We start from the raw sequence: 13,130 nt of genomic DNA, 5'->3' as shown, positions 1-13,130 counted from the left end.
ATAGCTGAGAGTTCCTTGCATTGCTATAGCCCACCTACTTAATGTTTCCACCAATGCTTTTGAAAAGTACCTTGATTTATGACTTTCTTTGTTCTGTTGCTATAAATACTTCATTAAAGGGCTGGAGAGATGGTGTGGTAGTTAAGATCACTTTCTGTTCTTACAGAGGACTTGAGTTCAGTTTCAAGCACCCAAGTCAGGAGACTCATATCCCACCTGTAACTCCAGTCCACAGGATCGAATGCCTTCTTCTAGACTCCATGGGCACCTGAACTCACATATGCACATACACACAAACATATACATATATTCATAATGAAAATTTAATTTTAAAAAATCTTAAACTGCTGCCATGTTGGAACATGGAGTTTGGGGAAACCTGAATGTGTTCCAGGGCCATGGCCACTTGTGTTTGGCTCTAAAATAAATTATCTGTTATCTCCTTTGAAGTCAGAGTTGTGTTTTCATGTGACACAAACCTAGAGTCACTCATGAAGAAGAAACAACTAAAGAATATCCCAGATCATACTGGTGTGTGGCTGTGTCTGTGGGGCATTTTTTAAAAATTTCTAATTAATGAACGAGAGCCCAGCCCACCATGGGCAATGCCATCCCTGGGCAGGTGGGCCTGGGTTCTTTCTGTAAGAAACATAGGTGAATGTGAGCCTGGAAGCAAGTCAGCAATCAGCATTCCCCCATGGTCTCTGCTCCAGTTCCTGGTTCCAAGCTTCTGCCTTGAGTCCTTACCTTGGCTTCCCTCAATGATGCACTGTGAAGTGTAAGATGAAGTAAACCCTTTCCTCCCCAAGTTGCTTTTGGCCATGTTGTTTATCACAGCAACAGAGCCAAACTGGAATATTATGGTAGGCCCCAATCCAGTGTGCCTGGTGTCCTTATAAGATCAGAGTACAGACTTGAGAGACAGCACTATAAGGACAGCATTTGTAGACTATGAAAGAGATTACGGGAGAGCCTGCCCTGCCATATCTTGATGTTGACCTCCAGTCTCCAATGGAGAGCGATTTCTCTGATTAAAGACACACAAACTGTGGTCTTGCGTGGGCTGGTTTTCACGTCAGTGTGATTTATATCACCAGGTTTCCCTCCAAGCCCTCCTCATTCCAGTCACAAATTCTGACCCTTTGGCCTGTAATATACATCAGATCACACCTTCATTTTCCTGATTTTGCTTCCTGCCAGCATTATTCCTAGAGAAAAGGGAATCTCAAGTGGAAGAAAGCAGCACAAAGGTTTTAGAAACACATATCCTTTAGGTATTGTCTTCTGGAAGATTCCAGGCTGATGAAGAAACCAGAAATACACTAAGCCATTCAAGAAACCTCCAGCCTACAAAGACCTCTGGGATGGGCCCGGTCAGCCTTTGACCTCTGCCTTGTGATGTCACAGCTGTGCCCTAGCAACAGGGACTGGACATACTGTGGGCTACTTCACTGAAAGAGAGACAGGAAAAGAGGCTGGCAGAGGTGCCCTTGGTCTGAGATTGTGTTGGTAGCTCCCTCCTCATCTCTGGGTCAAGATGGAGAAAGATCCCAACACTCACAGGAAGCACCAGCCAGGCCATGGAGCCCTGCCCTCTGGACTAACCCCTGGATCCCTCAAGATGGCCCATGACAGGGTGGAGCTCCTGAGGAGCAGGAGTGTGGGTATCTTGCACCAGAAGGGGGACCCACCAGCCAGCATCAGGAAGCGACTACACAAGGAGCTTGGTAGGGGGATGCGCCTCCCAGGAGGGCTGGGAGGGTGGGAGGGCAGGCCAGGACCAAACCCAGCCTCAAGAAGGGACAGTTTGTGGACATCTAAACACTGGCAATTTGTACATCATGCACAATGCAATCCCATGGAAAGAAGGTGGTTTCCAACTCCAGAACTGCACCAAACAGTGGAACACATGCCTCTCTTGACTCATGTACATATGCATGTACACATGTGCACTCAGATGGGGGCTGCTAGAGACCTTCTAGAAGTTCAGTTTTAAATCCTGGAAGTGTTTAAATCACAAGGCTTCCTGCCAAGCCCCGTTCTGACCCTTTGGCCTCTTATCTGGGGCTAGGATGGAATTGCTATCTCCTTTTTCTCCCTGAGGGACATGTAAGAACTCTCAAGGTCTAAACTATTCTGCAAAGCTATGAAACAGCTCCTAATTCCCAGCAAAAAAAACACACCCGCACCCTATCCCGCCGGACAGTTGCCATTCACAGATGTCCACACACCTAAGTCCTAGAGCACTGCAGGCAACAGAGGGACAGCATAGGTCTCCTGAGAAAGGGAACACATGGCCCAGGCCAAGGCCTGGTATGCTGAGCACAAGAGGGGACAAGCTTCCTTGTAGGCAGGAGGCAGGTTGCAAAGCACCCAGCATCCCCATGGAGGGCAGCATTGGGGGACAGGCAGGATGGATAGGAGAGGAAGAGGAACAGCTGGTGAGGTGTTTCCTCCTGCACTAGCATCATCTCCTGACTTGCAAGCTAAGCCTGAGGAAAGGGCTGGTCAGTTCAATAAGGAAGCCCTCCAGGTCAGGGCTGCCCCAACTCAGGCTCTAACTTGATCATCCACTCTTCTTTAAAGCTTTGGTATTCCTGGGCTATGTCTGAATTCCAGAGCCATTGTAGTGATCAGGTCACACCAACCATCCATGCTCAGAACTGGCCGAGGTGGCAGCACTAGAAGTTGGGAGGATGGGTTCAGAATGAGGCTGCCCACCCGAGGCCTGCTTAGATCCTAAAGTTGCCTGTGCATGACTTCCCTGAATGCTGTGCTGGACTGCCAGCTCCCTGGAAGTTCCAGGGGAGGGAGCTGCATACAGATGGAACATGCCAGGAGATAGCTCACAGACCATCTGGTGCCTCCCAGAATCACCTGGCACAGCTCCCTGCAGTTAGTGCCTTGAGACAGGGGAATCCATGTTTCATTTCCGTTTGCAGGGTCCCCTTAACTTTAGGCAACTTCAAGGTGCCTCCTTCCCCTCAGGATAGAGGACAATTAAGATCACCCCAGTGATAGCCTTCAAAGCTAAGAGGTATCCGTGGACTGGGTATTCCTGGAAAGCCATTCCATCTCCAGCAAGTGGTCATCCTGGGAGGATCCCCTCTCCCTGCCTCCCATTCTGTCACTCTAGTACCTGAGGTGAAGAGGATCTGGGGAGTCTCAGACATGTTCTGAGAGGCCATGGATGCCCAACCTAGGTCCTAGAGAGAGAATACAGAGAGCAAAAGGGTGGGCTTTTATAACTGGGCATGAGGTAGGCTCCAAGCTCCAGCCCAGGCATGAAAGGTACTATACCAGAAAAGATGGAGGTGGGTCTAGGGCACTGCCAAAGGAGCCAAGGTATACAAGAAAAGAAGCTCCTTCTAGCCACAGCCATTCACCCTCAGACTGGCCTTGAGCCTGCCCTGAGAAGAATGCCAAGCAGGACGGTGCACCTGTAAGGTAGCAAACTGTAGGGAGCTCAGGGAAGGTCCTGGGGGGGTGGGTAGAAGCCATCATGCTCTGGAGTGTTCATGTACTAACTAACTGTCCTGGATCCTCAGAGCCTGAGAACCAGGGGAAAGACCCAAGAAGTGATACTGATGGTGCCAGCTGGTAAGTAGATGAGATTGTCTTCAGAAATACAAGGACTGATGTAGTGGAGAATAGGGATGGAGCCCTCCCTTAGGGTCAGGATGTGGGAGGAGCCCAAAGGAGGCAGAATCCGCTCAGTGGAGGGTCGGTTGGGAGGGCTGGGGATCTTCTTCAAGGGACTTATCCCAGAAACGGGATCTACCCTAGTGTGTCTCAGGACTGCACTCCCCACCTCACAGACAAGCTTTGTCTCATATCCACCTGGCTTAGTGTCAGTATCTCAGCAAACATCCCCACATGACTCTCCCAGAAAGGAAGCTGCAGCTTGTCTCATGTCCGCTGGCCCCAATGAGGTCTCCTTGCCAGGAGGGGAGGGTATGTAGGGCTGGAACTATAACTAACCCAACTACTGGTCAGAGAGAGAGAGAGAGAGAGAGAGAGAGAGAGAGAGAGAGAGAACTTGTACCGGACAGGATGCCTGGTCATCTAGCAGAGGCATCCCTCTGTATCCCCTACCCTTCTGACATCTAGGGGGTTTTAAAGTTGTTGAATTACCCAAGGATTTTTCTCAGATCCCCAAATCTACTCACCCTGGACTGTTGCCTGTTCACAAATGGCTTCCCATGAGCCAATACTAATAAAAAGTGCTAGACCAGAGAAGATAGAGGTGGGAAGGTTTTGGCCAAGAAGCTATTGAAGGTACCATTGGTTAGTAGAGCCAGGTGCTCACATGTCACATCGGACTGGAGCATCTGTCTTGCTGCAGGTAAGGAGCAAGGTGGATCTTGGAAGGCCTTTGAGTGGCACAACCAAAAATGTGTCAAAAGCCAGCAGCTATCTGAGTCTCACCACTGGTGATGGAGGTGAAGTGTGTGTGTTCCCTGTTCCTACATTCCCCCTACCCTAGCTATACCCCAAACTACATGGGGGATGGAGGGCCATCCAAATAGGCTTGAGTGGCAGACACAGACCTGCCACGGTTTACTGACCTCCCTAACTATCAGGTCTCCACCTGGAGGGAGTTGGGCTAGTGAAGGTGGATCATCAAAGGGAAATAAGAGGGCCTTCATCAAAACCTCTCATCCCCCAAGAGGGACCACAGAATCACCTGACCCCTAGCATTGGGGGAGGAGCCTGAGAGCAAGTATCTCCCGTCATGTGATCTTTAATCCAAAGCATTCTTTCCATCCCCCTCCCACTTACCTCCAGTCAGATGAGCTTAGAGGAAGACAGAAAGAAAAAGAACCAGGATGCGCAGGAAAAACTGGTAGACGAGAGTGGGAAAACGGAGCCAGAGAAGAGTGACTCCAAGGCCAGCACCACAGAGGAGCAAGATGATGCATGCACAAAAAGATGCACTTCGGTGGCAGAGGTCAGGCTGTTGGCAGTTTTGCAGCACTCTGTCCTGCGAGGAGTCCCCTGGACTCACCTATTGGTATCTTCTTTGACTTATAGGAGCAAGAACCAGAGTCCATAAAGCCGAATGACCTAGAAAAACAGGCAAGAGCTTCTTACGTTAGCAGCAGGAGTAAGATGTGCAAATCTATCTGTACACAAGACAGTGAGCTATGAATGTACTGTGGATTTGTGATCCACGAAGTCATCTGAGCAGGTGCCATGTTGTCCAACTGTACAGGAAGGGGTCCAGGAACCAAGCCTTCGTCCTCTTTGCCTGATCCTAACAACATCCTGCCCCAGCTTGTAAAACAGTGCAGTCACTAAAAGTGTGGGATATTGAGAAGAGCTGACCTTCTAGTTGATCTTGGCCCAGAATAATATCCCCAGAGCCCCTCACCCAAGCATGCTGACTAGAGATACATTAGTGCCAAATTAGGGATTTCATATTACACTTTATGAAGGAGGGTGGCTTTAATCTCTCTCTCTCAGACCATGTAGATAGGGAATGGTGACAGTGGGAAACACTGTTCATCAGGATTTATAGTAGATGGTCCTTAATGTGGTTCTGGGTCAGCCAAGGTGCCCAGCAAGAGACCAGGGCAGCATTCTCTGAGCTACTGAGCCATCCTGTCTTGGGGTAGGTCTCATCTTGGTGAAACTTGGCTCTAGGCAGATGTGTGACAGCAATCCACATGCTCTGAGTCGAGCAGAGCTGGGGAGTGATCACCAGGTCTCAACAGTGCCTTGTCGCCTGTAGGCCTTGGCACTCAGGGCGAAGGTAGAGGAAAGAAAACCTTGGAGTCTTGGGAACTTGTTTCCAGTGAGAAGGGAATGGGTCAGAAGTTCACACTTCTCCCTCTTCTCTTCCTAGAGCTAGCCCCATGGACACTGTACTGTATGTGAACATGGGCCTTGCACCCAGTTTCACAGGAGCCTCCTCTACCATCACCAGCATCTGGTGGACCTGGTGGAACCACCTAGACCTAGCTGCCCACAAGTCCAAAATTTGAAGCTCCTTTCAAGACGCTGCCTTTCTTCCCACCTCACTCATACATTTTTGTTTCCATTCACAGAAACCATCTGTGTTTGTGGAGATTGAGCTGGGAGATCATACAGAGGAGGAGGTAGAGACAAAACTCTTCAGATGAGAAACCACCCACTGGGAAAGCACCTATACTGCCTGGGGTGGGGCACAGCAGGCATGTGTTGGAGGGTGAGGCAGAGACCCAGAGCTAGCATCTCCAGAGCTAGCAACACCCTCAATGGTGTTGAGGACTGAATTTGGGGGTGTCGTGAGGACACCTTTGTGCTCTCTTTCTGTCTCTATCTCTCTGTCTCTCTGTCACCCCCACCCCCACATTTTAACACCAGTCTGGGCTCTTGGGTACTCAGCATCTCTTAGGGTATCATGCTGGGGCAGAGAAAAGGGCACATTTGAAGGCTGAGTGAGAGATATTTGACTTTGCCAGAAACTGCTCAAAACACTTACGTACCTCCTGTTCCTGCATTGTTACCTTGTAGAATGGGAATCGTGATATCCACACCTCAGGGTTGCTTCATAGAGCCCTCAAAACAGTGGCCTTGATATTAGGTATCACCAGTATCACCACCATTATCATAACACTGTCATCATCAATACCACCATATCATCACTACAATCATCACCATCATTACCATCATCACCATCACTACTGTCATCATCATTATCATTAGCTCTACCACCACCACATCACCACCACCATCACTACCATTGCTGTTGCTACTAGAATTACTATCATCATTGCCATCACCATCAACATCACCACTATCACTGCCATCTTTACCAATATCACCCTTATATTTCCACCAATGTTATCATCACCATCACCATCACTGCCATCATCACCACCATCATCACCATATCATCATCACCACTATCACTGCCATCATTATCACCATCAGCACCACATAATCATCATTACCATCATCATTACCATCAAAATCATCATCACACCATCATTACTATCCAAATGATGAAGTGAACTTGTATCTTTCCAACACAATTATCTGTAGTCTTTTCCTCTAATTCTCTATTGTAATAAGCAGTTAGTTCTTTTGAAATCTTTCTAAAGTTCTATGTTGGCAAGTGTAAGGGTTATTTGTAGGTCGGTTACTTTCCAGATAACACCTTTTATTCCTTTATCCCTGAGATCACACCACATGATGAAAAGACTGGTCATTAAGTCTCTATGAGGCTACTCATGGGCCTCCCTGGAAGGGTCAGCCAGCAGCAGAGTTGGACTGAGGGGCCAGATCTCCCCATCTGCAGCTCAGGGATTATGGAGGCCCATACAAGGATACCATTCCTAGGCCAGGGTCCTCAATTGGACATTCCTATTCTACAGAGTCCTGTCTGGTCCACATATTACTGTCCCTTCTCTGCCCTATGTGGTCCTTGGGTGAGTTCCACAAGCTGTCCTGCCACTCCCCACAGGCAGTCACCTGTGCCATGGGAGAAGAAAGGAAGCCTCCGATGGACACAGGAGACTTGTCAGAGGAAGAGTGAGTGATGCTTTGGGGATTATGGGGGGCTTGCCCTTCACCATAGGATGACATGCCCCCACACGTATGGTGACAACACTGGGTCCCCTGCCTTCCCTCTGCTCCCTGGGTCACACATAAGCCAAGTGACTATGGGGACCAGAGAAGTTAAGGGACAGAAACAGTATGGCAAACCTTCTCAGGGCTTAGGAACACATTTACCAAGAGCCTCACCTCACTCCATCATCAGGCCATGTCTTCCCCATCCCACCAAGAAGCAAAATGTCCAGAAAGCAGAAGGTAAAGATTATGGTGTCTCCAACACAGAGATTTAGCTATAGACAGTCTGGGTTAGGAAGACCCTGCACATGTGGAGGGAGAAGCTGGCCCTACATAGCTGGGTTTAGACCTGCAAGATGGTGCATTTTGGTCCTGAGACTCACGACCCTGGGTGGACCAGCAAAGCCTCAAGACTTCCTGAGGCCCAGAGGCCTCAGTCACAAAGAAGGACATTAGGAGCCAGCAAGACACTTGGCTCTGGACTATAGATCTATTTTGTTTAATTTCTTTTCTTTTCTTTTCTTTTCTTTTTTTTTTTTTGTCTTTTTGAAGCAGGGTCTCCCTGTAGCCCCAGTTGTCCTGGAACTCACTATGTAGACCAGGCTGGCCTTGAACTCACAGAGATCTGCCTGCCTCTGCCTCCCAAGTGCTGGGACTACAGGTGTGCGCCACCAAACCCAGCTTATTTTGTTTAATTTCTAAGAACACAGAGAAATACAAAGAACAAAAGTGACTCAAATTTTGACATCTTAGGATTAATAGTTTTGTTAGTATTTTGGCTTATTTACTTACATATTTTTATAGAATAAATGTGCTCTATTTGGTTTGTAAAACTGATAAGTTGTCCTCAAAGAACTGTTGCCATATGGAGTAGCACCAAAAAGGGGAAGTTCATAATCACCCCAAACCCCACTTAGAGCCACAACTGATAGGATGGCTGGTCTTCAATGTCTCACTCAGATGCAGCCTGTGTTTATGCAGGGTGTCAGGTGCTTGTATGTCTTGTGGGAAGGAATTCAGGGATATTTAGACCATCCTCACTGGGAAGTTCCCCTGTCTGACCTCCACATTACCAAATCATGATAGATGACTTTTAAAAAAGGCTTTTAAAAATTTTTATATAATTTTATGTGTATGAGTGTTTTGCTTGCACGCATGTGCACCCGTGTCATACAATGCCCGAAGAGACCAGAAGAGGATACCGGATCCCCTGGAACTGGAGTTACAGATGTTTGTTAGCCATCATGTGGGTGCTGAGAATCGAACCTGGGTCTTCTAGAAGAACAAACAGTGCTCTTAACCACTGAGCCATCTCTCCAACTCCCATATCAGCTTTTAACCAAGAGATCGGGACTGTCTTGCCACACTTCCCAGTCCAGGCTTAACACAGGCAGGTCTTTTCTAAGTGAGAATTCCTTTACACTTGGTTCTTGGATAGATTTGGCCACAGGACACAGGGATGGGTAGCTTTGCTCTCTGCCCTGAGGGCTGGACTGTCAGATCTGCCATCTTGGTTCCAACTGCCATGCTTACTACCCCAAATGGGGTGGATGCCAAAGTAGCCCTTGAGAAGTAGAGGCCTCCTAGAAGGGACTGGGGTCTACATGTGACCTGGGCAGGACAGATGCTGGGACACCTGTCTGAACCTCTCCCTTGAACACCCGCCTGCTCAATTTTCTTCCAGTTTTACACTTAGGCACCCTCAGTGATAGGACAAACCTTGCACCAGAAACTCCACTGCAGCCCAGTTGTGTGATTTGGGCTCTGAGCAAGGTGATTCCTGCACAGCAGCATGGTGGGAGCTATGGTAAAATCACAGATACAAGTTCCATTCCTCCTCCACATTAAAGCTTTGGGGCCTGGGGTCAGGCTACATTCAATTGTTCTCTTGTGTTTAAGGGATCCCTCTGGCCAGAGACCTGGGGTTGGCTGATGCACAAAATTAGGCAGCTGGGGGACTGGAGAGATGGCTTGATGGTTAAGAGCACTGGCTGCTCTTGCTGAGGACCAAGGTTCTGTTTCTAGCACCCACATGGCAGCTTACAACCCTCTGTAGCTCCACCATTAGGGGATGGCCTCTTTTGGCCTCCATGGGCATTGCATGCACATGGTGCACTTACATACACATAAAATAAAATAGGCAGATGGCTCTAGAATTTGGTCTGGAAGAAACCCAAGGTTGGCTGGGGGCAAACCCTACATCCCTGAGGGCAGTGGAGTTGGACGGAACAATGCTGGAGAATGTGGGGTGGAGGCTGCTGCCCAGGTAGGTGACATAGTACAAGGTGGGGAAGGCTTTCTTACCCCCATGCTCTTGGCCTTCAGGACCAGGACCAGCTGGGTGTGCTGTTTCCCATACACCTCAAGGAGGAAGATGAGGGAAAACAAGACTGCTTTGGAAAAGGTACTCAGGGCCTGCAAGGCAGGGAAGGGTGGGGCTCTGAGCATCCGGGAGAATAAGGAGTGATAGACTCACTCCAGAGCTCCTCTGGACAGTTCCCTGCGATTTCCATTTCTGTCTGTCAGATTGGCCATAGCTGGGAGGAAGGAGAGCCGGTAATAATGTGATGCAAGGACCCCCTAGCCTTACCCCATCTGAGAATACCCTAGGGTATAAGCACCACCCAGGAGTGAGCCTTGGCCACTGGAGGCATGATGATGCGATCTGTTACTAGCTCATGTTTGTCCTCTGAAAAGGGGAGAGGCAGGAAGGTAGATCTGTCATCCACAGACACCTGTCGATATGCTGGATAACACCACCAGGTCCCTGCAGAGCCTGGAAGCATCCAGAATAACTGGGGGCCCAAGTACAAGGTGTACCACATTGCTATGGGGAAGGTCTGGAGGGAGCCAAGAGCAGCCTTGGTTGCCCTCTGTGGCTCCTGCCATGCACAGTCCCTGGTGAGCCAGAATATTGGGAACCCCAGGAATGCTCCATACCATGGGGCTTCCTGCCTAGAAGTCTGGACAACAGCTGGCTGGTTCCTTTGCCAGGGTGGGAGAAGAGGCCTCAGCCATGGTTCCTGGACTTTTACCACAGAGCAGGCATCAGAGTGAGCTGATCCACCTGTCCATCCCTGGCATGGCCATGTCTGGGTGACAGTGCTGTGTTCTAGGGAAGGATGGTGTATTCAGGAAACATTTTGAAGCTTTGGTTTTGAGCATTCCTATATACTTCTCACCTTCTTTTTTGGACTACCTGTGGACTGTGAGCCATGGTAGCTTCTTGGTCTCATCTGCCCTATCAGAGAAGAGGGCCTGGCAAGAGCTGCTCAGAGTACCTGGCAGCCCAGTACCTAAGGAAGATGGAGTGGTCGGTCATCTGTGTGCTGAGGGCTCAGTATGGAGGCTCGGGCTTAGAGGTCCTTGGGCAGCAGCTGGTAGCAACCAGTTTTACTGGAAGGCTGTGAAAGGCTTGGAGCCTGAGGAGCAGAAGTGCCTGCAGTCTGTCCCCATGTCCATGAGTGGCGAGGACAGCAAGCCCGTTCATTAGCACAGGGCCTTTTCTGCTGCTAGGTCAAATAACCAGAGGCTGTTGCAGAATATATACTGTTATAGCTACTGGCTCCACAGAACCAGATGGTGCTGAAATTCATTAAGAGCTGACAGTCACATGACCCAGGCTCCTGGGGTGTGGGTGGGGAGGGAGGTCCAGCCTCCCATTGCCTGGTGGTAACTAGAAGCCTAGGTGACTCAGACCCCTAAGGACCCCATCCTCCGCTGGCCCCATCATACCAGCCAGGGCACTGACACAGGCTTGGCTTCATTAGACCTGCCAGTGGTCTCAGGACAAGAACCCCCTGACTCAGCCACTAGTAGCTCTTCAGGGACTGAGGGAAGACAGACTAGGCCAAGAGCGACTCCCCATGGGTAGGGTCAGAGTGACAGCAGCCAACCGAGACCCCAGGTAGGGACCCTCCTCCCACCCGAGGCCAACCATAGGTAAAGTACACAGAAGCATTGAACCATTACCTTCCTGCAGCCTGTCCCTGCAGAGGGCAGGGCAACTGCAACTCTACTCCATTCAAGGGTGGACTGTTGTTGCAAGTTGGGATCATGCTGCCCCTGAGTGTTTCACTCTGAAGATTTCAGTGTATCATAGACATTATCTGAAAGCTGTCGCTGGGTGCCACTCAATGCTGGGGACAGGGCAGTATGTAGGTCAGTTCCTTGGCCTCATAGGCCTTGCTGGACAGACAATAACCCTTAGCATCTCTTGGTTTATCTACAACGAGTTTCATAAAACTTAGACATTGGGTAAAAATTAGTCAAGTTACTGAGGACATGGGGGTAGGAGACTGTCACCCCCTGAGGTGACAGCAAGTACAGAGTGGTAGAACAAATGCCCTGTCAGCTGTCCCAGCTTGTAACTGATGCTCTGCACTAGTCTTTCCCATCATCTCTGCAGAGAGAGCACTTCTGCAGCCAGCCAACCTCCCTCCAGTTCCCGCTCTGCCCTCAGAATCCCCCTGGCTACCGCTGCCCTTCTAAGCTTGTCAGTGTGAATTTCAGGATAGATCAGCCACTTTAGCCTGGTAAATAGCGCCACCTGATGGCCTAGCTTCTCCAACCCTCTGTTTTCAGTCCTAGGAACCAACTACCCAGAATGAACCACTTGATGGCATCTCATCACTATCGCAGAACTTAATCTCCAGCTAATTATTTACTAAAGGACAGGCTGCAATATGAATGCTTCACAGGAGTTACGATGTCATACATAGACAACCACTGGGCTGCAGCCGGGGAGGGGAGGGGCCGAGGTCTTATCTGAGCTGGCTCTCCCTATGCCCACACCTTGGCACCCTATGGCTCTGGGCCACAGCCCTCCTCAGTGCCTCTGCCTCAGGGCCTGGTCCTCTGAAGTTGCTTGGGGTCGTGTGCTCCCCAGGCATCTTCCCATGTGACTCCCACAAAACAGCAAGCAAAACAACCCCTCAAACATGTACACCTGAAGCCCTGAGTACCTGTACTCCCCAGGGACATGGTGGATGTGGTGTGTCCCTTGAGAACAGGTGGAAGCAGAGGTTGATACCATGATGGGCCTCTGGAGTTGCCATGGTCACCAGGAGGCATGAAGACAGAGTGGGTGGGTCTGCTGTCCACTCCCTAGAGCAAGGACTTTTGGACTCATAATGGGGCAGGAACCCTGGGACGTGTGCAGGACTAACCCAGGCTGGACTGGAAGCCAAGAAGAAAGGGTGATTCAGGGCTGGACTTTGAGGTCCTAATGAAGCTCAGGATCATATTTGAAAGGTTTGTGTGGAAGGGGGTCCAGGGGCCGCTAAGGTGGAATGTCCTTTTGGGTAAGAAGACTTAACACCGTGGGCAGTTGGAAACAGTAGCATGGTGAGTGCTCTGTGTCTGGACCCGAATGCCATAGATAAACACATGGTAGGGGCTCCGACGAGCACTGAAGCCCACAAGGTGGGGGGGGAGCTTTTTATAGGTCTCAGGAGAAGGTTTTGGGTGATCAGGCTATCTTTGATATCTTGAGGTGGAGACACGTTTTGCAATGTGTGACTCAAGGATGTTGGGCGAGTAACGGGGAGGGGCACATCTAGTTGAGGTGTGCC

At 49.7% G+C, this 13,130-nt stretch overlaps 1 protein-coding gene across 1 annotated transcript; it reads left to right on the top strand.

Moving 5' to 3' along the window:
* Positions 1–1,537: 1,537 nt before the first annotated feature.
* On the top strand, positions 1,538–10,024 carry CUNH13orf46 (chromosome unknown C13orf46 homolog). Its single transcript, XM_008848443.1, has 7 exons — positions 1,538–1,727; positions 3,549–3,600; positions 4,789–4,951; positions 5,035–5,079; positions 6,051–6,101; positions 7,451–7,518; positions 9,883–10,024. Exons 1-7 carry the CDS (start codon positions 1,538–1,540, stop codon positions 10,022–10,024), a joined length of 711 nt encoding a protein of 236 aa, XP_008846665.1.
* The last annotated feature ends 3,106 nt before the right edge of the window (positions 10,025–13,130 follow it).

Source organism: Nannospalax galili, unplaced genomic scaffold, assembly GCF_000622305.1.
Source record: "Nannospalax galili isolate Female #2095 unplaced genomic scaffold, S.galili_v1.0 scaffold744, whole genome shotgun sequence".
Classification (NCBI taxonomy): Eukaryota; Metazoa; Chordata; class Mammalia; order Rodentia; family Spalacidae; genus Nannospalax; species Nannospalax galili.
This window is presented reverse-complemented; position numbering and strand designations above follow the sequence as displayed.

Bases quoted from the DNA above. Each gene is read 5' to 3' on its own strand.
- CUNH13orf46 (XM_008848443.1), top strand. From the start codon at position 1,538: ATGGAGAAAGATCCCAACACTCACAGGAAGCACCAGCCAGGCCATGGA. The intron at 5,080-6,050 runs GCAAGAGCTTCT...TTCCATTCACAG, and splicing joins CGAATGACCTAGAAAAACAG to AAACCATCTGTGTTTGTGGA. The intron at 7,519-9,882 runs GTGAGTGATGCT...CTTGGCCTTCAG, and splicing joins GGAGACTTGTCAGAGGAAGA to GACCAGGACCAGCTGGGTGT.